Here is a 24546-nt window from a genome sequence, read left to right as displayed (position 1 = left end):
TATTTGATGCTATTTAATTTAATTTTAAATTTGGGAAACTTGTTCCAGAAGAAAAACATAAAAGAAAGAAAAAATCACGCGAAAAGGTACTTCCTTTAAAAAACAAGTCATTTATTCTGTTTTCTTGTTTGCAAATCAGGCTTGCAAGCTTATCTAGTACCTTTATTTCTTAGACTTGATCTTCTTAAGGTAGAATTCCAACTCCTTGCCTTCCAGAATGTAGCCGTCAGAGCGGCCGCACTGTCCAGGGCGGGAAGAAATGCAAGCTGTAAGGAGAGCGAGTGAAAATATAGATTAGTCAAGTGATTCACTCAATTAAAAGGCACAAATTTTGAGCAGAAGGAAAATCAGAGTAACTATGACAAGCCAAATCACACCCAACAGGCTTGCATCTCTCTTAAAACAAGATCGATGCAATAAAAGTTGTTGGATCGCTAAGGGTTTTACATCACTTTAACATAAGCTGCATATTATAAATACAAAACAAGATACATACCCAAGATGCGACCGGAAGTGAACTGATCCTCCAGGGCCTGCTCGACCTTGCCGTACTTCTGGCGCTCGAGGTACTTCTTCATCACCTTTTCGCTGCGCTTCTTGGTCAGCACGTCGTTCTCGTCCTCCTTCTGGGCATGCTTGGGGTTACGCTTGCGTCCCAGGGGCAGAACGTAGTGGGCCTCGTACCACTGACGGAATGGCGTGGCATCGATCACCACAATGCTGTTCTTCACCAGAGTCTTGGTGCGCACCAGCTCGTTGTTGGAGGCGTTGTACACCACATCGGCGATACGGGTCTTGCGAGCGACACCCTCGGAAGCCCAGGCGAAGTTACCGGTCTCCAGGCGCAGAGCGCGCAGCTTGGAGTTGCCACCACGAGTGCGAACACTGTGCACGCGGCTGGAGCCAAGCTGGAATACAAGAAATAATCGATTTAGTTGGGTTTTAATCTTTGGGAAATGGTTTTTGGTGGAGCAAGTGGTCAGTAGTCCGAACATAAAGCTTTTCAATCATCAAGAAGAGTGCTCGAAAGCACAATTGCAGTTGACACGCGTTAACATCATTTGAAAAGGTGGTTGGATATCTTGGGACCGTTTTCTAACGTTGTTTAGGGATCAGTTAAAGATATTTAATCAGTCTTAATGTTTAATTGTTTTTTTTAGTGATCAAGCTTGGATCAAAGGTATCAATACCTTTGACACACTTAAATTAGGTTAACTTTCACAGTCTAATTTTGATAAATTTTCATTTCATGTCTGTGTATCATTAATTGATTTTAATTTTCATCGAGGAATTACTTTAAACGCTTACGATAAAACGTAGGCCATGCGTTTATTGTGCTTAAATTCAGATTCTACTATTATTCAGACACAAAATCATTCAACTTAAATGAAGCATTCGAAGTGCAGATTAATACTTTTAAAACTCAAAAATCACATGTGCTTAGATATGAAAACTGAGTACAACCTAGCATTCGTAGCCACTAATTAATGTACACTTAGCACAACAACAACAACAAGTCCCCTAATTCGATCCTCAGAAAACGGGCCCAAGGAACCAACGCACATCTATACATATAGCCAGTATCGGGCACTATCTCACCTTGGTGTTGGCGGCGGGACGACCCAACTCGAACTTGCGCTTCTTGCGGAGCGACTTGCGCTTGCCTCCTGTGGCGCGACGCTTGTGTGCACTATCACGGCTGATACCTGCATAAAACAAATATATAATATTAATACAGAACACGAAACTATAGCCACTAAATATCAAGAAGAAACATCACATTGTGTGAGGGAGGGGGGCTCATCGCCGCATTGCACGGGGCGCGAGTTAAGTACACTGATATTTCGTTATATTCACATATTTCCAGCTACTGCTGGGCAGATGCAGCTGTAAACGTACTTGATGCACAATTTCATGTTGCTTGCAGGCGTTTCCCGGCCGATTTTCTTGATATTTCGACGCATTTGGCCAGAGTTTGACTTACCCATGTTCAAGTAAAAGCGAAAAAGAAAGGAACCTCGTGTCGAAAAAAGTAAGGTTAGGCGTAGTGCTGGCAAAACATCGCCACAATCGATATGAAAACCATCGATATTTTTGCGCCATCGATGTTTTTACATTTTACATCGTAGACGTTCAGACAGACATTTCGCAGATTTACAGAGACTAGGGGTAGATTTCTCGTGTTTGAAGTAGAATCCTCGTTTTTAGGGTAGAATTCTCCTGTAGAAATTAAAATTCGCATGTAGAACGTAGAATCCTCCTCTCATCCAAAGAACGATCACAAGAGAGCAAGACGATAATATTTAATTTTTTCGTTTCAATTAATTTTTGTATTCTTTAAAACTAAAATAATTCATCAAAATTAAATGAAAACAAGAAACGAAGAAAACTTTGCAACACCGAAGTTTATATATCCTTGTAAATAGAACTTCAATCACTAAAAATGAATATAATACAAACTATCTATATTTATGTTCAAAAACAATGAAGTAATGCCGGCTTTCATTTCATTCAATTATAAATATTATATTTACAGTTTTATATTTCCAGTTTTGGATTTTCATCGATATGCAACGATCGTTTGTATGATAGCTATATGATATTGGTGTCAGATATTTATAAAATTTTAAACAAAATTGTAGAATTTGAAAAAAATCTGTGGAAAACTGAAAAAAATATAATTATTTATTGGATTATTTTTTCGATCGTTTCTATGAAAGCAATACGATTTTCATATAATTTTACACAAAATTCTATATTAGAATAAAAGGGCTCAAATCTTAAATATTGACGAAAATCTTTTTAAAATTTTTATATTTTAATTTTTAATTATATTAATTTTTTGATCGTTACTATAGTAGCTACATGATAAAATATTCCGATTTTTTATAACATTAAAAAAAACTGTAGTTGAATATAAAGTGGTTTTTTCTTAAATTTTATAAAAATCTGTTGAAAATTGGAGAGTTATAATTTTGCTAACTTTTGTCTGAAATTATAATACCTTGCAAGGGTATAAAAATTTAGACATAGAATTAAAAATTGATGGTATCGAAGTTTTAATTTGTAAAAACTTCGGAAATATCGTTAGTGAAAAACAACATCGATGCCACTACCGATGAGTGCACATCGTTACAGCGATAATCATTGTATTGCTATGGGCAGCACTGAGATGCGACGATAGCAATCGATAGTGCAATCGGTTGTCCATCGAGCTCCACTGTACTTCTAAAAATTGAAAAATAAACGAATTGATAAATAAGCTAACAAGATTGCGAGCCCAGCCAATAGGATCTGCCGGAGGCGTCGGTACCCACACCCTGGATACCCCCATGACACTATGGTCGGGAAGAACTTCAAGGCTCTGTCGCATTTTCACCGCCTCACCGAATACATAGTACAGTGCAAGCATTGCGACAAGACGCTCTCGTCCAAACATACCTCTTCCAACCTGACCCGCCATCTCATCCGCAACCACAAGCTGCTGGCCCGCACGATTTTCGCCGGCGAGGAGGGTAAAATGCTCGCGGAGCTCAAGGAAGAGCTGGACGCATCTGTTTTAGAAGACTTGAGCATGGAGTTGCAAGAGGGCGAGGGTGAGACAAAGAGTGCGGTGCGCACGATCATTGGTGCGAAGCATGAGCATTTGGAGCGGCACAGCCACGAGTCCGAGATGCGAAACAAGGTGATTGGAAAGAACAATAAGCTCTGGGCGCACTTCATCCGCATCTCCGAGTTCATGGCCAAGTGCAAGCACTGCGGCAAGACGCTCTCTTCGAAGCACTCCTCCTCCAACCTAATGCGCCACATTGTTCGGCGCCACAACAACCTGGCCAAGACCCTCAACCACTCTCACCATCACCTGATGACGCCCAAGAACGAGGTGTTCGCTGTCCTGGAGCGAAGACAGCTGTCGGATCCGTTGGAAAAGGTCAACTTTGACGATGTGGATAGCATCATCGAAAAGGTGGCGGACCACCTGGATGACGAGGTTTGTGGCCATAGGCTTTCATTGCTCAGCTCCAACTGCTTCATATTTGCGTTCTTTAAAGGTTACCTCAATCTCGCTGCAGGAACCCTTCTACGAGTACGTGGTGGACAGCTCGGATAACGCGGTTGTGGACACGAGGCAAGATGATCCCGATCCCGATCCAGAGCCGAAGGCGGAGCCGGAGCAAGCAGACCTGCACGACCTAATACCCACAGACACCGCCTCACTGGCGGAGTCCACCACGCAGCTGGACGAGAAACTGAAGGCGGAAACGATATACTACAATGAGATGGCCGAGCTGGCAAGAGCCAAGCGTCGGCTCATCGATCTGCAGACCAAGAAGCTACTGCTTGACATGAACGTGGTGATGGATAATTAACACCAATTGACGAAAACTTACAACACGTATTTTGTATGAAGGCGAGCAATATGATTATGATTAATATTAAGTACAATTATGATTTTACCAAACAATTACCATGTCCGAACTTAATGCGGGGGTTTCCAGTGCTATAAATTAAAATTTAAAACTATCTTAAGCATTAAATAATAAAAAAAGTAACTTTAAAATGATAAATAATTTGGTTGTGAAACCTTCCTTAAATCTTAGAATCTCATTGAGCTCGCAGGGTTTATTCAGCATTCCACTTTTTACTGCTGGGGTTTCCAGTGCTATAAACTTAGATTAACAAATAACTCAAGCATTTAATTATGAATTATGTTTAAAATATAACGTTATTTATTTATTTATAACTGAAATGGTTTCATAAACGTAGTTATTGAGCTGGCGGGCTATTTAAGCATTCCAGTATTTTTTCTGTATGAAAGGTAGTGTTACCACCCTTTTCGGGTACCGACGCCATGTTGTGCGCCAGCACTTAGAGATTTTACGTTTAACAAATCTGGCCGCACTACGCCCCCAGGAGGCATCGCTTTTTTGTTTTTTGACGAAAAATTAAAGGAAAAACTTCATATTTAAGCTGGCACACTCACAACGTGTAAGTAAGATGGCAAGTTTTTCGCCAAACCAACTGCGGCAGTGCGCCCGCTTTACCGGCACTGCCTGCACGCCGGAGAAGGAGCAGCAGCTACGCGACCAAATCCACAGCGAGCTGGCCAAGATCAAGTACTGCGCCAATCCAACTTACGAGTGCAGCCTGATGAGGGTCGAGGGCCATGAGTACTGCATCCGGCACATTCTGCGCGATCCACGCTCCAACTACCGCCAGTGTACGCATGTCTATGCGAATGGTCGGAAGTGCATCAATGCGGTGCCTAAGTTCGACAACAAGAAGGAACTGATACTGACGACGCTGTGCTTCGAACACAACCGCCAGACGCAGTTGCAGAAGACGCACTTGGCCGTTGGACGCGTACGCAAGCTGGTGGAAACGAACGAGACGCTGCTCAACAGCCTGTCGTCGCACATCAATGTGGAGGGCATAAAGCCAGAGCCGCTCAAACAAGAGCCGGATGATGATGAAATAGATGTGGTGTCACCACACGTTACCCCCTTTGGTATGTGCTATACTTTTGGAAGGTTTTCTGGCCTTAAATAAAGACGATTCTTTTACAGATTTCCAAGATCATCGCAACAGCATTGGTGACATTGTGGAATCAGCGCGCAAGCGTCGTCGCATCCTAGACTATGCTTCAGATAGCTCTAGCAACGATGAAGATCCGCCCTGCGTTAGGAACACCGCTCAGGATATTGAGTTCAATGAATCAGACTACGACAGCATCGATTCAGAAGATGATGATCCACTAAAGTAAGGCTTTGACTACTACTTTGAAGTAATTATCTAATAACTAATACATTTTAATAACTTTTGCAGACATGCTGGCGTATATACGCGTGCCGAGGCAGTCCGTGTGGCAGAGACCAAGTTGATAAAGCTGCAGGGCCTTTACCGTGAGCAGGTCTCCCACCTGCAGCATGTCCTGAAGCAGCGACGCCGCAAGTACTTGCACGACATTCGCCGCGAGCGTGAGATTTATTGTAAGTTTGAAATATTGTTTAGTTTGAATGTTTACTACGCTTAGGTTCATTTCACAGGCAGCATACACGATCAGCTAAAGGACACGCCGCACGAGCGCAAACTGTACGACCAGCTCAAGGCTCTGAACACATACCATCGTCGTCAGGGCATGGAAGCGGTGCTCTACAAGAAACTGAAGGAGAAGCGAGCCAGGGACACCCTGTACGCTTCCAAATCGTCGAGCAATCCCAAATGCGTTTTTACCGAGGGCGGCGTCAAGTGCGGGGAACGAACGCTGCCATGCTGCAAGCACTGCCGCAAGCACATACTGGAGGATAAGCGTCAGGTCCTCTTCCGGGCTTGTGGCGTGGAGCGCAGCGGTGTTGTCTGCCAGGAGCCGGTGACCAGTATTCTCGAAGATTCCAATTGTGTGCTACACCTGACCGTGGCGCCGGCCAAGCGCCAGTATATCCAAAAGGTGCGTTAATCAAAGACCCAAAACCTAACCTAACCCAACGCATAACCACCACATGTTACTACTTAAACTTGATTATTTCAACTGCCTCTTTAGTCATTGCCATAAGTTGTGCAGAAGGCACAGTAGCCACTTAAACTGTCAAACAGTTTCTTCAACCCGACACTGCGCATAAATTAGATTAAGGCTTACATTTTGTTGTAACGCTAATGCTAAGAACATGTATAGATAGATATACACAAGAAACGCTTGAACATAAGTACTTCTTAGTATTGTCTTAATAAGTCGCTTTTGTGATCACTCCACACCGAATAAATTGCCGACCTCTTCACCCCCATCCCCTAGTTTTATGAACTACCAAGCACACCACCGCAAGAAAGTATCTTTGCTGCTGGTCGCGGTGGTGATAATTTAGTTGGAGAAGAGGCGCCAAACAGCAATGAGCAGCCACCTGAAGGCGGTAGTGATGACTTGGACTTGGACTTTGCCAATGGCATCTTCGACTTTGATCTCGACACGGCCGGAGATCTGGCGAATTCCCTTGACGATGACATTTTTCTCGATTTGGATGCTGATCTCGGCTTGGCTTTCGACGATCAAAGTTTGGCCGACTTGGGCTCTGACCAGGAGGGCGATGATGAAGCCAGTCCCGAGGCAGTCAGTCCCACCGAAACTATCGATCAAGACAACTTTAATGCAAGCCCCCTAGACCTAGACCAAATAGCTTTTGAAGAAAATCCCGAACTAAACTATCAAGTCATAGACGAAACCGATACCAATGTAACAGAAGTTTTGCGAATGCTCGATGGCATTCAGCACATGCCTTGGTTCGATGCATTAATGAACCAGTAACAAGCTAACATAGTAATCATTATACATGTCATCATATTTTATATCTGTAGGTTTTCCTTGAGACTTTTTTGACCAATGTATATTCCTCCACAGAAATGCGAGTCCGAGACCGAAGAGGACGAAACTACCACCTCGTCTGCCAGTATGAGTGTCCCCATAAAATCAGAGCCCAAAGCCAATGTTCTCGCCAGCCGAGTCCTTAACGTCACCACAGCCCATGGCGAGGACAAAAAAGATGATATCAAACTCATAGAGCCCGTGTAAGACCAATCTAGTTCGTAAGACTTTGTAGTATAAATGTTTACTGTTTGCAATGATAAATAAATGTAGAAATTGATCCATGACAAGTGCTATTAACTTGTTTACATATTTATTTATATATATACATTTAATGGCTTCTAATAATTTATACAACTTAATAATTGCATTATTTGTCTATGCACTTTAACAACTCACTTCTTATACCCTTGCAGGGTAATACATATGTATGTAACTTCAGTCAGAAGCCTACATCGCATCAAAGCTTTTCAAATTAATGATTTTTTGGCTAAGTTAAGTTGGATACGTTTTTTAAAATTTGGATTTGTCGAAAAAATTGCAAACATTTTAAGCTATTTAGTTATGATAAATTTCCGAATCGATCCTATAATTCAATTACAAACTGCAAGGGTATATTAACTTCGGCTTCCCGAAGATAGTTTCCTTTCGTGTTTTATACAGAATAATGCATAGCTCTTGCAGCTGCTTAAATAACAGAAAATATGCACTCCGTTTGCTTAAAAGTAATGACTGTAATTATCTGATCTTAAAGCACAGTTAAATATATATCAGTTATCAGTTCCTCCGATAAGTTTCTCTACTCAAATATTTACAGATAGCATATGCCTTAATCATAAATTGATGGCAACTGCTCTCGTTGTTGAAATGCACTATTAAAAATAAGAAATTGGCAGCTAAATATATTAACAAAGTCTGTAATTTGTTAAACGTTAAAGTTCCTTATAGTTCCGTTGTAGTTTCCACCTCCGAGCGATCCAAATCGTTCAGATACGAGAAGCCTATTTGGCCATAGTCCCTCTTGCCAAAGGACACATTCTCGTTTGTACTGCTCAAGTGATTGTGATCAGAACTGGATCTGGAAACGGGGATTAGATTGAAAGGAGATTGGTATTTTTATAAGACATGTATAAATAATATATTTACCTTTGAAACAGTGGGTTAGTTATGGGTACTTCTCCACCATAAAGCCTATTGTTGAGCTGGCCATTTCGACCTAAGGTAGCATTCATCAGTTCTCCGTTGCCGTTCAGTAATCCCACATCGCCGAAGGTATTTCCACGCCTGCCCATTGTGCTATAGGCGTTATTTTTGGCATTGGCCAGATTATTGGGCCCCGTAGGATCTATGTTGTAGACACCATTCTGGTAATGATTACTATTCTGATGCTTAATCCTGCCCAAAGTCAGAGTCCCTGAAAGAGCACCATTTGCAGGGGATCCCAATGGATTGGCATTGTTACGAGTGTTGATTTCTAGAGTGCGGTTAAAAGTGTTCTGCCGGTTGTTTATGGCCAAATTGTTGTTCATATTGTTGGCATTGTTGAGATTCTTGTGTCGCCGCAAAGTGGCAATTGTGGCCGTCGTGGCATCTGAATGCGAGGGACTGGATTGACCGCCACCTCCATTAGAGTTCTCCTTGTGTGTTATATAGCTGACATTGTCCAGGGAGAAGGCATGGTTCTTGGCACTAAAGTCCAGCTGCAGATCGTCATCTACATCTGGGGGTACAGCCATGGCCAGCATCTGGGTTTCGTACTCCTTCATATTGGCTATGGTTTCACTGGCGTTCGAGGCCTGCTGATTAACGATCACGGGATCATAGCGGGTGGGGTTCGTGGAGGAGTATTGGCGCATGCGTTGCTTGAAGTTCTTGTATCTATTTAAAAAAAATTGTATATAAAGTGTGTTAGATATTTTCTTAATTAAGAATTAAGACTAAAGACTACTCACTTTGACCAAGAAATGCATATATAAATAATGCCTATGGTGCCCAAAATTAGTATAACAAGTGATATGGCAATGAGGGTAAAGGGGAAGACTTCGTTATCAATATCTACAGCAGTGGCTTTGACCTGTTACATAAAAATTAATAAAATAATTAAAGGATTTTAGGATATTCCTCTAAAACAAATTAATAACTCACCGTATGACCTTGATCTTTTCTTTCAAGTGGGAATGAAATACTTTCAGCTGTGGCCCTTGGCAGAGCAATATTCAGTTCGGAACGGGCCGCGGGTTCCAGCAAAGTGGTCTCCACAATACTATCCTTACGGCTCACTAGCTGCTCCGTCTTGGGATCGATTAGATAAAACCATATATCCGTGGCAGAGGGATTCTCAATCACAGATCCATTCTTGGCCAAGTACTTTTGACTGCTCATGCGCTCAATGCCACTGACTAGGCCAGTCTTCTTGTCCAGCAACTCCTCCAGTTCAGTGTAGTAGTTCCGAAGATCGCTGGGAGCAGCGTTCGGGAAGGATAAAGCCATGCGATTGATATCCGCCAATTTATTGACCACTATGCGGGCCCTGGTGCGATGGGATCCTTGTTCCTGTTGGGCATCGCTGTCACGAGCCTCCACTAAAAATGTCATGGGGAAATCGTTTTCGTTCTTAAAGTGCCTGGCCGTCCGCAGGACTCCAGTGTCCTCAGACATCATGAAGTAGCTGGTTGGCTGAAATAAAAGTATATCATAAGTAAAAGTTCATCTTAAACGTAACATATTTGACCTAATTTTTCAAGTAAACAAAATATTTACTCACCACATTAACACGATTTTCATCGTCGTCGTAGAGAGCATATCGAACGGTTCCAAACTTGCCGGAATCTCGGTCAGTGGCTCGCACCTGCAAAATGGTTGTGTCCACATCCATGTCTTCGGTGATGATGGTGTAGAAAGTGTCATGCTGACCGCGCAGCCGATTAAATTCGAACTCTGGTGCATTATCGTTCTCATCCTGGACGATTATCTCAACGGTGGCCGTGTCCTTTAGGGGATTCACAAAGTACCGATGCGATGTGAGGCGGATCTGAAGGGTGTAGGAGGTCTTGGCCTCAAAGTCCAGCGTCTGAATGAGCTGCAAGTGGCAACCGTGATCTGCAACACTCAGGTTAAATATTCCCTCCTCATTGCCACGCACAAATTCGCACTTGAAGGCCGGTGGCCCGTCCGACGATTGCTTCGAGTTGACTATTTGGATGAGCTTCAGAGTGCTATTCGCCTCCGTTGACTCGGGAACACTGGTGGTGTAGCTGTCGTCACTGAATGCCAGGCCAATGCTTTCACTGCTCATCATGGTTCCGCTTTCCAGCTTATTATCCGACTTGACATCGTTGCCGTTGCCATTGGACAAAAGATGATGGACATCTACGCGCAGTGGTGCAACGGAACTCAGCTGTGGCTCCCCCAAATCGTAGGCTCTGATGTCCACCTGGTACTCCGTGTCCTCCTCTTTGCGTAGTTCATCACGTATGCGAACGGCACCTGTGTCAGGATCCACTTGGAAGTACTTGGGTGCCTTGCCACGTCCCACAATCTCGTAGCGAACCACATTCCCGGGAGAGGTTCCATCCCCATCGATAGCTGGCAGAGTGGCAATAATGGTTCCTATGCTCTGGTCGTCGTTCACTGTAACTGGATCAGGCACGGTTATAAACCTGGGAGGAAGATCGTTGCGATCCTCGACTTCCACCACCAAATGGACAGTATCTCCGGGTGAATTACCATCATTCTCAATGGTTCCGATGGTGAGTTCATGCTGCTTTTGAGTTTCGTAATCCAATCCCTTGACTGTTCTCACTTCGCCGGTCTTGGGTGTAACCTTAAACAGCTCTGCATTGCCCTTTCGGAGGACATAGGTGATTTCCGGCATCGTATCTGGATCGAAGGCTTGAACAGTGGCAACCAGGAAGTTTTCCTCATTTTCCGGAATATGTACATCAATCCGAGCATCGCTAAACTTGGGCACCTCGTCCGGAAGATCGAGAACCATCACAGTGACACTGGCCGTACCCAATCTGGCATCGGGTGCTCCATCCTTGGCTGTAACCACAAACTTGTACTCATTCGTCTTTTCATAGTCCAGCGCCTTGGCTGTCAGGATCTCTCCGGAAGTGGCATTGATAGTGAATGGTATATCTGTGGGTATGGAGTAGGTAATCTCCGCATTGATTCCTTCATCCGCATCGGTGGCGTGCACCACTCCCACGGAGGCCTGCGCCATTCCCTCATCCACTTGGAAGACATACGGCAAGGTGGAGGCATCAAATTCGGGATTCTTATCATTGATATCCGTCACCTTTATGTTCACTGTGGCGCTGCTGGAGAGACCACCACTGTCCTCCGCCTTCAGTATCAGTTGGTAACGCGTTAGGCTCTCTCGATCCAATTTCCTTATCACTATAATGACACCGCTCTCCTGACCCACAGCAAACTGCCGTAGATCATTGCCTGATATGATGGAGTAGACGACGGCATCGTTCTCGGGATCATCGGCATGGACCACAGTGACTGTAGAATTGATTTCGGCTCCCTCGCTCACCTGGATCTCGTAGATGGGCTTCTGGAAGCGAGGCGGCTTCGTGTTCGGTCCCGGAGTCACACTCACCTCCACAATGGCCTGCGAGGAGAGTCCTCCGATATCGGTGGCTTGGACAGTGATGCTATATTGTTCGCCGGCCAAGAGGCGTCCTTGGGTTCTAATCTCACCCGTGGTCTCGTTGATGGTAAACTTTTGGATGCCATTGTTGGAGACGTGGTAAATGGAGTAGGTCACCACAGCATTGGGTCCCTCATCGTTGTCGGTGGCGTTGACCTGGGTGACCAGACGACTCTCGCTCTGATCCCCGGCCGTAATGGAGATGGGTGGCACCATAGCCAGCTTGGGGGCATTGTCGTTGACATCGCGAAGGTGGACCGTGAGACTCAGCGGAGCACTGGCCGCATTGGTGCGCGCCTCCCTGGCGACCACTTGAAACTTGAAACGACCCGGCGCCGGGGGGTCGCGATCGAGGTTATCCTCGTTCACAATCAAAATGCCATCGGTGGTCACATTGAACGATGGGGTCGTCAGTTCATATATATAGTCTGGTTTCGGATCGGAATCACTTAGGTCAGCATCTGTGGTACGGAATGATATAGGGTTTCCTTGAGAGTCCAGCACCTTGGTTCCAATGGGAGAGTTCTCATCCACATAGCCCTCAGTTTGAGAGGATGAGATAACTGGAGGATTAGCATCAACTGGCTTTACATAAATCACCAGCTTGGCGGTGGTGAATCGCTGGATTCCTGGTGTAACCTCCTCTGCCTTTACTATAATGTCATATTTCTTGGCCGTGGATGTATCTATGGCCTTTGTTTGCTTCAGAACACCCGTATTCTCATCGATCTGGAAGTAGTCATCGTAGTTTCCTGGCATTCCACTGGCAAAGCTATAGCGAATGGGCGCGTTAATAGTGTCCAGATCCACTGCCTGAATCCGTTCTGGAAGAACTGTGAGGACGCCGAGCAAGGAACCAGCTGGCACGGATGCCGAGTACTCCGGATTGATGCAGGCTCCGTCCACAAAGGTACAGCCGCTATAGATGAACGAGGGATCCAAATCATTGGAGTCGGCTACATTAACCGTCAGTGTTGTTGTCGAAGAGAGACGATCCGCTGTATTCCGTGCTCGATCCTAAAAGTAAAAAGATTTCATGAACAATTGTGGGGAAATTATTTTATATTGTTATATATTATATTATAAACTATATGGCTTTATACACTCTCTTTAGTCCGAAGCCCTCCTCTTAAGTGAAAGGTTTAAGGCCCTAATAAGACGGTAAGAGCTAATTCAGGCACATAATTAAGGCACTGAGTTCGGCACAAAACTTTAATTTATGACCTGGACTGCGCAGATAGTTTAATAAGGGTCTTCTGGGTGCCAATTAAGTAATTAGGGCTTAAGCCGAGTTTAGACATTTCACTTACCGAAGCCACAATAGTAAGGTAGTATGTGTGTATCTTCTCAAAGTCTAGGGTCTTGGCCACTGTAACCTAAATAATAGAAGGGGAAATAAATACCATTAAATTAATTATTAAATAATTAAGCATGAAGAATATTTTTTAAAGATTTGAACCCACCTGTCCCTGGTGGGGAAATGAGATGGCAAAGGTGCCATAACCATCTTCGCTATATTTGGAATCATCGGTAGAATTTATACTTCCTGGCGAGATGAAGTACTCAACTAATCCATTAACCCCAGCATCCTTATCCAGAGCTTGTATATTCCGGAATATGGTAGTTCCCACTGGTGTGCTCTGTAAGATTAGTTTGATTTTATGGTTAATTACTACATAAAGAGGTTCAGATCAGTTTTATGATCAGTTTTGGAAACAAATATGAAGAAACGGAAACAGTTTCCCAGGCAACACAACTAGAAGAGGAAAAGAGAGAGAACGGAAGCTGCATATGAGCTCATTATTCCCATTCGTATTGTTTTACCAACTGAAGTGGCATTAGCCAAGACCCAAGAGCTCGCTGTTATATAACGGTGGCAGCCTCTTAAACTCATGTTAAGGAGCAAGTTTGCTACTTGCATACAGCCTGCAGTTTATGTACACTTGAGTCGGTAATTTAACCACAAGAGGGGACGACTCTCTACGTAGCCACAGAGCCACAAACTCAGTTCCCAGAATTCCAGCTAAGCTCTCCTCGTACATAAGCCATTCTTCCTCTGCTGAACTTTGAGATTTGTTTTCTGTTTTCATTTTTGTTTTCTTGTGTTTTTATACACTGACAGGGTATTATAATTTTAGTCAGAAGTTTGCAACGCAGTGAAGACACTATAAAGTACAATATATATTCTTGATTAGCCGAGTCGATCTAACTATGTCCATCCTCCGCCTAAGCAAACTAGTCTTTCATATTTCAGGCTATCTGAATGAATCTTTGCACTTAGTCTTCTATATGCTCGGAAGCGGCTTAGATCGAAATACTATATCATATAGATGCATGATCCGAAAATTTGTAGAAAACAAATTATAACTTTCCCAATTTTTAACATGTTTTATCTTAGAATAAAGCTATTTTTGTAATATTTTATCATTTCGGGCTTAATTTTATTAAAATCGGACAACTATATCATATAGCTGCAATAGAAAGGATCGTTGAATTTATGTATTTCCATCCCCCTTTGAGTATCTCAAACTTTTACTCTCTATCTCTCTCTATGTAACTCTATAGACGCTTATCTCTTACTCTCTATTTCCTCTGCCTCTAGAGGTATCTCTTTTTCTCTTGCTCTCACTTTCTCTGCTCTCTTTACTCGCAAGCTATAAATAAGGAGGACTGTTGCCGCACTCGCCTCATTCTGTTCCCGGCCGCCGCACTGATGACATCTGGAGTGATTTCCCTTGGACCTAAAAAATATAACCTGACCTATGTAATACATTGGGACAACCAGGAAGATGCTTACTTCGACGATAAAATAAAATGAGGTTAATCGTGTGTCCTCCACTATGGTAAGTTTTAATTAATACAATTATATCATGTATAGAGATGCTATTGGAGGTACTAGGTCCTAAATAAGCTGTGCTAGCTATGCATTTATTTTCCCAATATTTAATTATAACTTAAAGGGATACAGCATTTTGTGTTAAGGATATTTACAAGCATCTACTGAAAGTCAAGAACCTAACATAATTATAAATTAATCACGGCTTTCTATTTATTTCCCCTACCATAATTTTAATACTAAATCTGATATTGGTGCCATTTTTAGTTTAATTAATACATTAAGTTAGGATATTTGAAAACCTTGGATTTAGCATTAAAAATATCAAATTACTTATTGGGTAACATCATTAAAATTGTAAAATATTTATAAAATCGTACTATGGGTAACTGCAAGAGCATTTACACTTCAACTTTTCCAAGTTAACTTCCTTTCTTGTTTTTGTTGTTTTGTTTTTTATTTTCAGAGCTAAATGGCAAGCGCGCTGAGGTCATCTCTTTCGTTTTTCATAATTTCAGGTGTTTGAAACTGGCCACAAAATTCACATGGTGTCACCTGCATGCATTATTCGATTGCTATCTTAATAATTTCAGCTTGATCGTAAAAATGATGATTGCCTTTTGTAATAATTCCAGCTTGGAATGTGTGATATTAGGTACTACTATAATATATAATTCATATTATTGATTCATCACCTATGTAATAATATAGAATATGGCCTGTGATCGCTGTAATTTTGCCTATTTGTACCTATGGGCAGATTCCGTATGCTATTTCGGTGGCCCTCTTGGGGTATGATTTTTCAGTCGATTCTTGTAATTATTTGATAGAGGCTCGGGAATGAAATGCGATTCTGTTGTCTTGTGTCTGGTCTCGGCTGCTGGAGCGGTGGTGGTGATGGTGGTGGCTGTGGACTGGACTGGACTGGACCATGTTGGACACGCGGTCCCTTGGGAGTGTTCGCCTAAGCCGGCAAGTGCATACCAATTATATTCCAGTTTGACTGGCAGAACGCCATATAAAGGGAGCTGGATCACGAATTTACAATGCACTACACACACGGCATAAAAAATATATATAAAAAAAATAAAAACGAAGAGATGACGCAGGCAGGTAGCCGCCCTGCCCTTTTGTTTATGCCACTCGTCGGTTCTTAAACTTCGATGCACAAGATTGCAAATAAATTTACGCTGATTGCAGATTCCGATATTGCATTCTTTTCTCTTTCAATTCGTTTTTGTTTGGTTTTAAAATTGAATTTACTATCTGAGAAATGAATCGAGAAATGAAACGCTTTGTCATCGCAGGAAACAGGACTTCTTGCTTTTCTCTAGGGAAAATATCATCTCAAAAATCAGGAAAAAACAACTATAGACTTTGAAATTCCTTAAACCGAACAAGAAAGTGATATTTACGATAATTCTGCTAATATCTTGCTATAATTCGATCTACCGATAATTCTAATTAATTTCAATTATTGAAATGGAATTCCTTCTCTCCGTGCTAATTAAACAATCATTCGGAAATTATTTATAAATGGCTTGGCTAATGGTCCTATATATTATCCTAATGGGAGCCCGTCCAGCTATATTATGTGCTATTTTTCTTACTGAGAGGCACATGAGCGATTTAGCACGTTTATTTGCAAGACTTCTTTTTTTGCTAAATAATTCACTTTACAGGGGTTCTTGGACTTGGGTATATCTGTATGTAGCACGTTTCCGCTTTGTTTTATGCTTTTTGCCTTTTGCTGAATGGTGCTTTCTAATATGTCAACAGTTCTGTAATTGAACGTTATTAGTCTAAATACGTGATTAAAAGCCGGCAGGCCATGCAATACTCTTGCACTTGCCGCTGCGATCATGATCTTCATGATGATCGGGGTTCTGGGATCTGGGGATCTGCTCTCAACATGCTACAAATACTCGTATTGCTGCTATTCCTATTCCTGTAGCTATAGCTATTGTTGCCTCTTAAGCTGGGAGTTGGGAGTTGGGAGCTGGGAGCTGGAGATGGAGCGCTGAAAACATGTTCGCTACCACTTCATTAGTGTTCAGTATGTAGTTGTAGTTGCCGCTGTCGCGCCGGGAAGACTATGCACATTCACCTGACTGACTCTCCCAGGCACTGAGAAGAATTCTAGCTTACTTTTGAACATTTCTCAAACTTCATAAATATATCTTCTAAATGAAATAAAATATATATTACTACATTGAATCCAAGCAGGAGGTCAAATAATAGTTTACGATGCCATAAAGTTCACATAAATAGCAATAAACTCCTCAACTTTTCATAGTTTCACTCATCATTTAATCATTTTTCAAGATCAATTATGTTTTCAAGATGACTTGACCTCGTAACCCTTTTCAGCTTCCATATCATAGCCATGTTTGGTAATACCTATTATTTCATCATTAATAACCATTGGATGATGCACTAAATGTCATTCAAGTGACTCAAATTCTTGTGGGGAAAAAAAAACCACGTAAAATTTTAGATACCGCATCCGATCAGATTAATCATCAGTAAATTTTCTTTCGGTGCATCAGTGACTATAACGTGATAGTCCGTTTGGCACCCGGTACCCGGGCCAAGAGGAAACTCGACGACAGAGGAAACTATGGCGAGAAATGCGGGCAAAACTTTGGTCCGGGAGGCGACAAAGAGACGTTCGTGTCGGGGACGCTGAAAAATGTCCATTTACTAGCACTATTTACTCACCTCGGGAACGGTAACCTCGTAGGGCGTGTTCATGAAACGCGGCGCGTTGTCGTTTATGTCCGACACCCGAACAATAATGGGAATGTTTCGCTTCTTGTTCGTCGATCGGATGGTGCAGGAGACCTGGAGAATCGATTTGGTATGCAAGTACCCCATATTTTCATAAGTATCCTTTTTTGGCTAGCACAGAAAATTATATTGATATGAAAATGGGAAAAACAATTTACCTGAAACACTATGTGACTAAGGTTCTCCTCATCACGATCGAGGGGCTCCAGGAGCTGCAGTTTCTTGCCATTCAAACGAAACGTTGGCTGGCCTTTGGGGAAAACTAAATTCAAAGCGATTTCCGTCTCCGGATCCCCAAAAATCGGCAACTCTGGCGGATTGGTTGGCTGCCCGATGACTGCAAAGAGAAAAGCGTTGCATTATTGATTTTTGCTAGTAAAAGTTTAATAAATAAAGCTGGGTTATGGGCACACAACAGAGGTAGTAGTAGCTCTAAGCCGGCGAACGAGAAAACTGCAGACAGCAAACGGCAGTGGCAGCGCGACAGCCTTTCTCTTTGCATTTTTTGGGGTCAAGTTGCAGCCATCACACGGGGATGTATGTGCATGTACATACATTATACGTAGATGCATCATGCATGTACACAAGTATTCATATTTTATGCGTTGTCGTTAATTTTTAGCAGGCACTTTCAATATTACAGATGTTTTATAATAATGGAGATTTGCAACATCGAAATTTCGAGCTTTGCATTACCTATTAAATGTTATGAAACTGGTCTTATTTCTTTACTTTTGTTTTATAGATGAGAAAACATTTTGAAATAATTTACTACCTTTTTTAATTTGGTTACTATTAATACCAGAAATATTTAACTTAACTTTATCAGCATCTTTCAGATTTAAAATTAAAATATTATAAAGATTTCGATTGCTTTTGTTATAATAACAATTCTGACCAAAATCAGGCATGAAAGCTATTGAGAATGCAGTTGGCTAAGTGAACACTAATAAGCATGTAAACATTACAATGTTGCACAGTATACTATGCTATAGACCATACATGATATTAATTTTTCTAGTCTGACGTGCTCCGCCAAGCTTTTGATGATGTCGGTGCGGTGCCCATGTACCGAACACGTTTGGCCATTATAATTACGGTGTGTTGCACCTTTCGTGCTTTTAGTCTATGATCTTGAAGTCGAGGTTTTGTCTCAGAGAGTTTTTCTAAAAACAACTTGTATGGAAATTTAGTGGAGCCAAGAAATACATGATTATGTACTATATAGAGAAAGAATTTCTTATTTAAAGAAACTTTCAAGTGCTTTAGTCATCTTTTTTATCTTAGATTCTTCACGTCTTAAAAGTTAAGGTTGACTTTTAAATAATAATTATTTGTTTATGTATATCTTGTACAATTTTACTTACAATTCTCTCGGCTCTCTTCTATATCCAGTATAATATTTGTTTGACCCGTTTCAACCTCGCACATCTGCGATTTTCCCAAAACCGCCGAACAAAGCAGGATCAGAAGTCCAAAAAACCCAAGACCTTGCTGGGGCGTAAGGTTTCTTCTGGCAGCCATATTTCTGAAATAAATCAAATACATCTTGTTAAATATATATATTAGCCAATGTCTCTGATTTAAATATATATGTATATCTAGCTAACAGCTTAACCTACGCGGATAAGCCCACACATCGCATCTGGGGATGGAGATGGAGATGGGGATGGGGATGGAGGAGACCCAAGATCCAGCTCCAAATGTCTTCTGCGCAAAGTCGCTTTGCATGCAAAGACGGCTTCTCATGCCTTAAATGGCGTGATATCAATATGCAATAAACAATTTAACAAACTTGGCGTTGTCTTAGCGCGGTTACGGTTGAGGTTGCGTTTTGCGTTCTTTTCTTATCCAAATATATATGCACTTATATGGAAATGTGGAAATCCAAGAAGATGCGAAGCATCCGAAGATCTGCCAGAGGTTAGCCAGCTGTTTCATAGATGATAATATAACTAAGGCTTATATTTGAGCTATGAATTCTTTATTTTACTTTAAAAAATATATAATCCTTTACCAATAAATTTAAGTACATTCCATCACGTAAGTTTTCTTTGAGTTCAACGACTTGAATATTAAATATTAATCTTTCTTATATAAACTCCAAGAATATAAATTGAAAGTGCTGTTTGGTAAGACATATAATTTCCTCGAAAATCGCTGAGTGAATTGAAAATTGTTCACACTCAGCTGCAGTTCAGCATTTATTGGACGGAAAGAACTTACAACAGCTCATCGAACTTGTTGCTGGGTCTGGAAAATGTGGACGGGAAAAAGTTCCCAACCGAGATAGAGAGGGAGCATAAATTTTTTAATAAAGTGGCAAACCGCGCGCTACCAACGGCAGTTTTAGGACCCGAGATCAGGTGCGCAGACTCAGTTGCACTCCTCGCGCACCTCGTCGAGCGCCTAAATGGCCAAATGGCTGAATGGCCAAATGGCCAAATGGCTAAATGGCCAAACGGCCTGACTGCCCGATCAAGTTGCGGCTGGGTTACAGTTAGAATTGTATTGCAGAGGCCACTCTTCTGGCGGCGGGGCAGCTTCTATCCCTAGGTTCTCCTCGGCCACATCCGCTGGAGCCACCGCCTCGCTGCTCTGCCTCTGGAGCCCAAGACTCGTTGGCACCACCAGGAGTAGTGAGTGAGTGAGTCTCTCGTATCCGTTACTCGGATCGTTTGTTTAATGAAACGCAATGAAATTAATCTTCAAGTTCTTGGCCATTCCGCGAGAGGTATTTCACTTTGAAAGGAATTTCGCTGGCTGTCATTGTGAAAGCCTAGGCTTAAACATATATAATACGAAATATATTGCTTGGTATAAGTATGTAAATATTTAACAAAACAAAGAGTCCAAAAATAAATTGCTTTTATAGCCAACTAAAGTTGTGGGTTTAAAAATCTTAATAATAAAGTACACAAACCTTAAAGGCAATTGTTACTTCTACTTTTAATATACTAATTATTTAAAATCTGAAATAAAAAGATACCACAAAGAGCTTTAAGGGAAAGGAAGTACATTTTCTTTTTATAATTTATTATTTTCCTAAATTTCGTTCCAACTTAGAAAGTTTCGCACATCTACCTATATTTAACTTGTGTGTGAACTAACCTAAAGAGTTAATTCAATGCAAACAAAGGAAAATTATTTTAAAAGCCCGCCTTTTTTTGAAAGTCTTCTCTTTTCGCACAACAAATGTTTACTTCCGAGCTGAAGACAAACAAATTGTTGAACAATGCATAAATTAAAGAAGCAAGGTCTCCTCCATAGAAGAGTTTCTCGATTGTAAGATAAAGTTCAATCAACTAAGTAATTAGGGGAATTCCCAGGCTTTTTGTTTCGATTATTTCGGTATTTATTAAAGGAGAAAAGTTGGTTGATAATATAAGTTGAAAATGAGCAATAAATAATAAAATTCTTTTGTTATGATTATATCAGATTTAATAATTATATTTTGTAAATAATTTGATTTAATAAAATCCACTCTAAGTGTCTTATTTATGGAAGCGTTTTTGCTAAATTCTTTAGATACCTTTCCAACTCTAAATACTCTATTTTAGCTTGTTTAAACTCCATGTGCTAGGCCTAGATTTAATCAATTATTAAATTAATAAATCATAAATAGTAAGACATTAGTTTTGCAACAACATATGTCTGCATAAGAATTTTCACGATTGATCCCATTTTTCGTAACCAGATTTTATGTTGACTTCGATTGCCTAATATGTACATGTTCGCTGCTCTAAAAAAACTCTAAAACAACCAATAAAATTGTGTTATTATGTTTATGGATTTTTATTTCTTTATAATCTTAGATCTTAATCACATTTGTCGTAATTGACAGCGATTGGTGAAAATATATCTTGGAAATCGTAAAAGCCTGGCTTGGCTCGTCTATTGCATAACTACCGAGATATCACATTGTATTGATATGGCATAAATGTCTCGTTGTTCCTGTTTCGAGATTCGTGAAAATCCTCCGCTTTCACTGGACACTTCGAGTGGGGTATATATACAGTCGAAAAATATAAACAAAAGTCACAGTGAAGCCACCGCAGAAAGTCACTTTGCTGATTATGTTCAGAGAGCTCCAACCGGAAACTTATAGAAAAAAGAGCCGAATGTGCCAAACTGGTTTGCAAAATAAACGAAAGCCGAGGTATCGCTTTGAATGCCTTGCCTGGTGCCTGCTGCTCCATGTAGTGTGTAGTGTAGTGTAGTGTAGTGTGTGGTGTATAGTGTATTGTGTTGTGCTGGCTGGGTGCAGATACTCGCACAAGAAACCTGTTGCTTATTGATGCTGTTTTTGCCAACATTTTCTAGTTTTGAATGTGGTACAATACGTACCGAACTTAAATCTCAAAATCGGTTGGAATGCGAACGATGGTTGCCACACACAAATCTTAAATAAACAAGAAAGGAACGCGCCATTGGATTTCTGAGGGGGAGACCGAATCCGGGGATACCCTGGCATACCGAATAGCATCTAATCTTTTATGGCAACCTTTCAACAAAGTTTAAAGTTATGTGCTAAAAAAGACACAATAGGAAAAACGAGTTGGGTACTAAAGTATTTATTTTTATTGGTTGGAGAATTATCTAAGGCTGTTTCAGGCATGTGATGTAATGCGAAATAAATACTAAAGAATCACAAAATTTGTAAGGGTATATTTTATTTTATTTGATTCCTCTGCGATTTTTCTAAAATCTTTTTTTAAAGATGTTGATACCCTCACGGGTTAAATGGCAAAATTCTAATCGTTCTAATGAACTCAGTAAGTATCTAAATGTTTCTTTTGGTTGTTAACTTTCATGATATTGCCTTTTTCTTATATTTTAAAGCCTTAACTGCTGAGTAACAGGCTTAATCTTAAAGTATGTTTGGTAAAATGTTCATCAATAATGATTCGCACGTTTTGTTTCTTACAAGAATTCATTTATTATAAAAACTTTCGAGAAAATTGGCATAATAATAAGTTCAATGTTCGCCATATCCGGCTTATTTTTATACACTTTCGGGGTATTTTAATTTTAGTCAGAAGCTTGTAACGCTGTGAAGGAGGCATTTCCGACACTTTAAATCATATAATATATTCTTGATCTTAAGTGCATTAAAATTGGAAATGGAAAACAAATATAAATGTTAGTAAAAGGAATGTTGTGATTCCAGCCACATTGTATTACCAATCGGTGCCTAGCAATAACCTATAAAGCTTGCTTTGATTTGCCGCTGGCGAAAACTGTAAAAAAGATTAAATTTTCAGCTTAATAAACACCTTAAAGGCATTTAATCAGATTAAGATTAATCTCTTCTGGTGACATTCAAACTTTGAAACACAACAGCTCAACGCTGCGGTTTTCGTGTTTACTTTTGTTAACCCCATTCACCTTTATAATTCTTACGAAATACAGTCATCATCATTAACGTATAACTTTAAATAATTATGAATCTAATGAGTTAATAATAAATAAATTGCTTAAATTACTTACCGTTTAAAGATTCTAGCTAATGCAATTGAGCAAAATATTTGCGCTAAGTGTGTGTATCCAACGTGAAAAATGACACACGCCGTTAACAAAGGAATTCGTTATCCTTAATTACATTTCGAACAGATGATTTTTAAAGGTTTATTTGCTGGCAAATCATGTGCTGTATAGGAAATAATAATTATAAAACACACACGCGTTAGATTTTGACTTAAAACTGGTTAATAATACGTGTTATTTATGGGATTTGCTGCGGAACCTCTTTTCACATTTAACTAAGACGTTTTTATGATCTCAAGAGGATCGCCTGAAACATGTTTGGCATAAGTTTTCGGTTATATATTTTTGTTCAAATTAAACTCCCGATTTACTTCGGCCTTATGGGCTTAATTATAAAATATAATATTTCGCGAAAAGGTAATAAACAAAGCGTTGCGTGGGAGCCTTGTGGCGTGTAGTAAAAGTAGCATGGCAACTTGATTTATCCGTGTCTACATGAGTGTATATGTTTTTCTTACACAAATCTCGGCAATACGTGACCTCATTGGCCGATCTGCGACAGGCTATAGCTATATATTTCGACTGTTTCTTTGCTAATGCCGTAATATATATATTTTTAAACTCCGAACGGCATTTACTACCACGATCACGTTCACATTCCACACTGTGGTTTCATTATGGTTCTATATACATATATCCTCCTTTCCCCTAAAGTACTGATGATGATGATGATAATGATGGGTAAGTTGTGTGAATTTTTTCGCTGTTTGTTTTTTACACCATTGTGAATTGAGTAAACAACAAATTGGCAAGAGAAAGTCTTGCTTTCGGGTTTCACACACCAACATACATATAAACGGTTTATATTATTTGTTGCCTTCTCAACTATGGATGCTCCTCCACAGATTCGGGTTTTCTTTGTTATTTAAACGAGGATTATTTCATTTTTGGTGTTCACTTTGCAGAGATTAACTCATGTATTGTTGGGGTAATAATTATACAGCGGTGTTTACAAATATATTTTTTATATATTGTGTATCTTTGCCGATTGTGTATTCTTCACATCACACGTCTACTCTTCGCCTTCTGTGTCGATAAACGGCCTGGCGAAGGTATTGTATTTCTGAACTTTACACACATTTCTTGGGCGATAACTCTTGAAAAATTAGCTCTTGGGCATATTCATACCAGCAGCAGCAGCCTCAAAAACCGGTATCGCGGGAGCCACCTAAAATTCGAATAGGTAGGTACACTGCGCGAAAGCGTCTCCGTAACCGTCTCCGTCTCGTGTTGGCGTGTATTGCGCGTGCGCGTGTGTTTTTGTGAGCGGATGGAATGAAACTGTTTCGTTTCGATGTTACCTGTTCGGGCAACAAGTGGGCGCTACCGGGGGAACGAAATGAAATGGAATGGATTGCT

General features: G+C 40.8%; 4 protein-coding genes and 1 non-coding gene across 8 annotated transcripts; 2 read left to right on the top strand and 3 right to left on the bottom strand.

The window, feature by feature from the left end:
* Positions 1–90: 90 nt before the first annotated feature.
* On the bottom strand, positions 91–2014 carry RpS8 (ribosomal protein S8). The gene is made up of 4 exons (XM_020942747.2): positions 1985–2014; positions 1600–1706; positions 497–908; positions 91–266 (listed from the first exon to the last, which is right to left on the bottom strand). The coding sequence occupies exons 1-4, from the start codon at positions 1986–1988 to the stop codon at positions 163–165; spliced, it is 627 nt and encodes a 208-aa protein (XP_020798406.1). The 5' UTR covers positions 1989–2014; the 3' UTR covers positions 91–162.
* On the bottom strand, positions 346–391 carry LOC147642636 (small nucleolar RNA R442). The gene has a single exon (XR_015273485.1). It is a non-coding gene; the product is annotated as a small nucleolar RNA R442 (small nucleolar RNA).
* Positions 2015–3142: 1128 nt separating the features above from the next.
* LOC110176461 (uncharacterized) lies at positions 3143–4568 on the top strand. 2 transcript variants are annotated; one of them, XM_020942819.2, is made up of 2 exons: positions 3143–3991; positions 4074–4568. In XM_020942819.2, the coding sequence occupies exons 1-2, from the start codon at positions 3341–3343 to the stop codon at positions 4368–4370; spliced, it is 948 nt and encodes a 315-aa protein (XP_020798478.1). In that variant the 5' UTR covers positions 3143–3340; the 3' UTR covers positions 4371–4568. The 2 variants fall into 2 exon arrangements, with proteins under 2 accessions (XP_020798478.1, XP_020798477.1); XM_020942818.2 differs by having other exon boundaries at positions 4053–4568.
* A 145-nt stretch (positions 4569–4713) lies between these two features.
* dgt1 (KAT8 regulatory NSL complex subunit dim gamma-tubulin 1) lies at positions 4714–7644 on the top strand. 2 transcript variants are annotated; one of them, XM_020942748.2, is made up of 6 exons: positions 4714–5509; positions 5568–5760; positions 5827–5990; positions 6048–6448; positions 6791–7309; positions 7391–7644. In XM_020942748.2, the coding sequence occupies exons 1-5, from the start codon at positions 4999–5001 to the stop codon at positions 7295–7297; spliced, it is 1776 nt and encodes a 591-aa protein (XP_020798407.2). In that variant the 5' UTR covers positions 4714–4998; the 3' UTR covers positions 7298–7309; positions 7391–7644. The 2 variants fall into 2 exon arrangements, with proteins under 2 accessions (XP_020798407.2, XP_086696333.1); XM_086840207.1 differs by lacking the exon at positions 6791–7309.
* A 1-nt stretch (position 7645) lies between these two features.
* On the bottom strand, positions 7646–24538 carry Cad99C (cadherin 99C). Of its 2 annotated transcripts, none has more exons than XM_020942749.2 (12): positions 24316–24538; positions 23131–23290; positions 19008–19168; positions 17799–17977; positions 17572–17694; positions 13478–13654; positions 13325–13390; positions 10119–13031; positions 9500–10030; positions 9307–9428; positions 8501–9232; positions 7646–8432 (listed from the first exon to the last, which is right to left on the bottom strand). In XM_020942749.2, exons 3-12 carry the CDS (start codon positions 19162–19164, stop codon positions 8297–8299), a joined length of 5136 nt encoding a protein of 1711 aa, XP_020798408.2. In that variant the 5' UTR covers positions 19165–19168; positions 23131–23290; positions 24316–24538; the 3' UTR covers positions 7646–8296. The 2 variants fall into 2 exon arrangements, with proteins under 2 accessions (XP_020798408.2, XP_086696322.1); XM_086840196.1 differs by having other exon boundaries at positions 23978–24472.
* Positions 24539–24546: the final 8 nt, after the last annotated feature.

Source organism: Drosophila serrata, unplaced genomic scaffold, assembly GCF_035046125.1.
Source record: "Drosophila serrata isolate PLE 108 unplaced genomic scaffold, ASM3504612v1 contig_382, whole genome shotgun sequence".
Taxonomy (NCBI): Eukaryota; Metazoa; Arthropoda; class Insecta; order Diptera; family Drosophilidae; genus Drosophila; species Drosophila serrata.
This window is presented reverse-complemented; position numbering and strand designations above follow the sequence as displayed.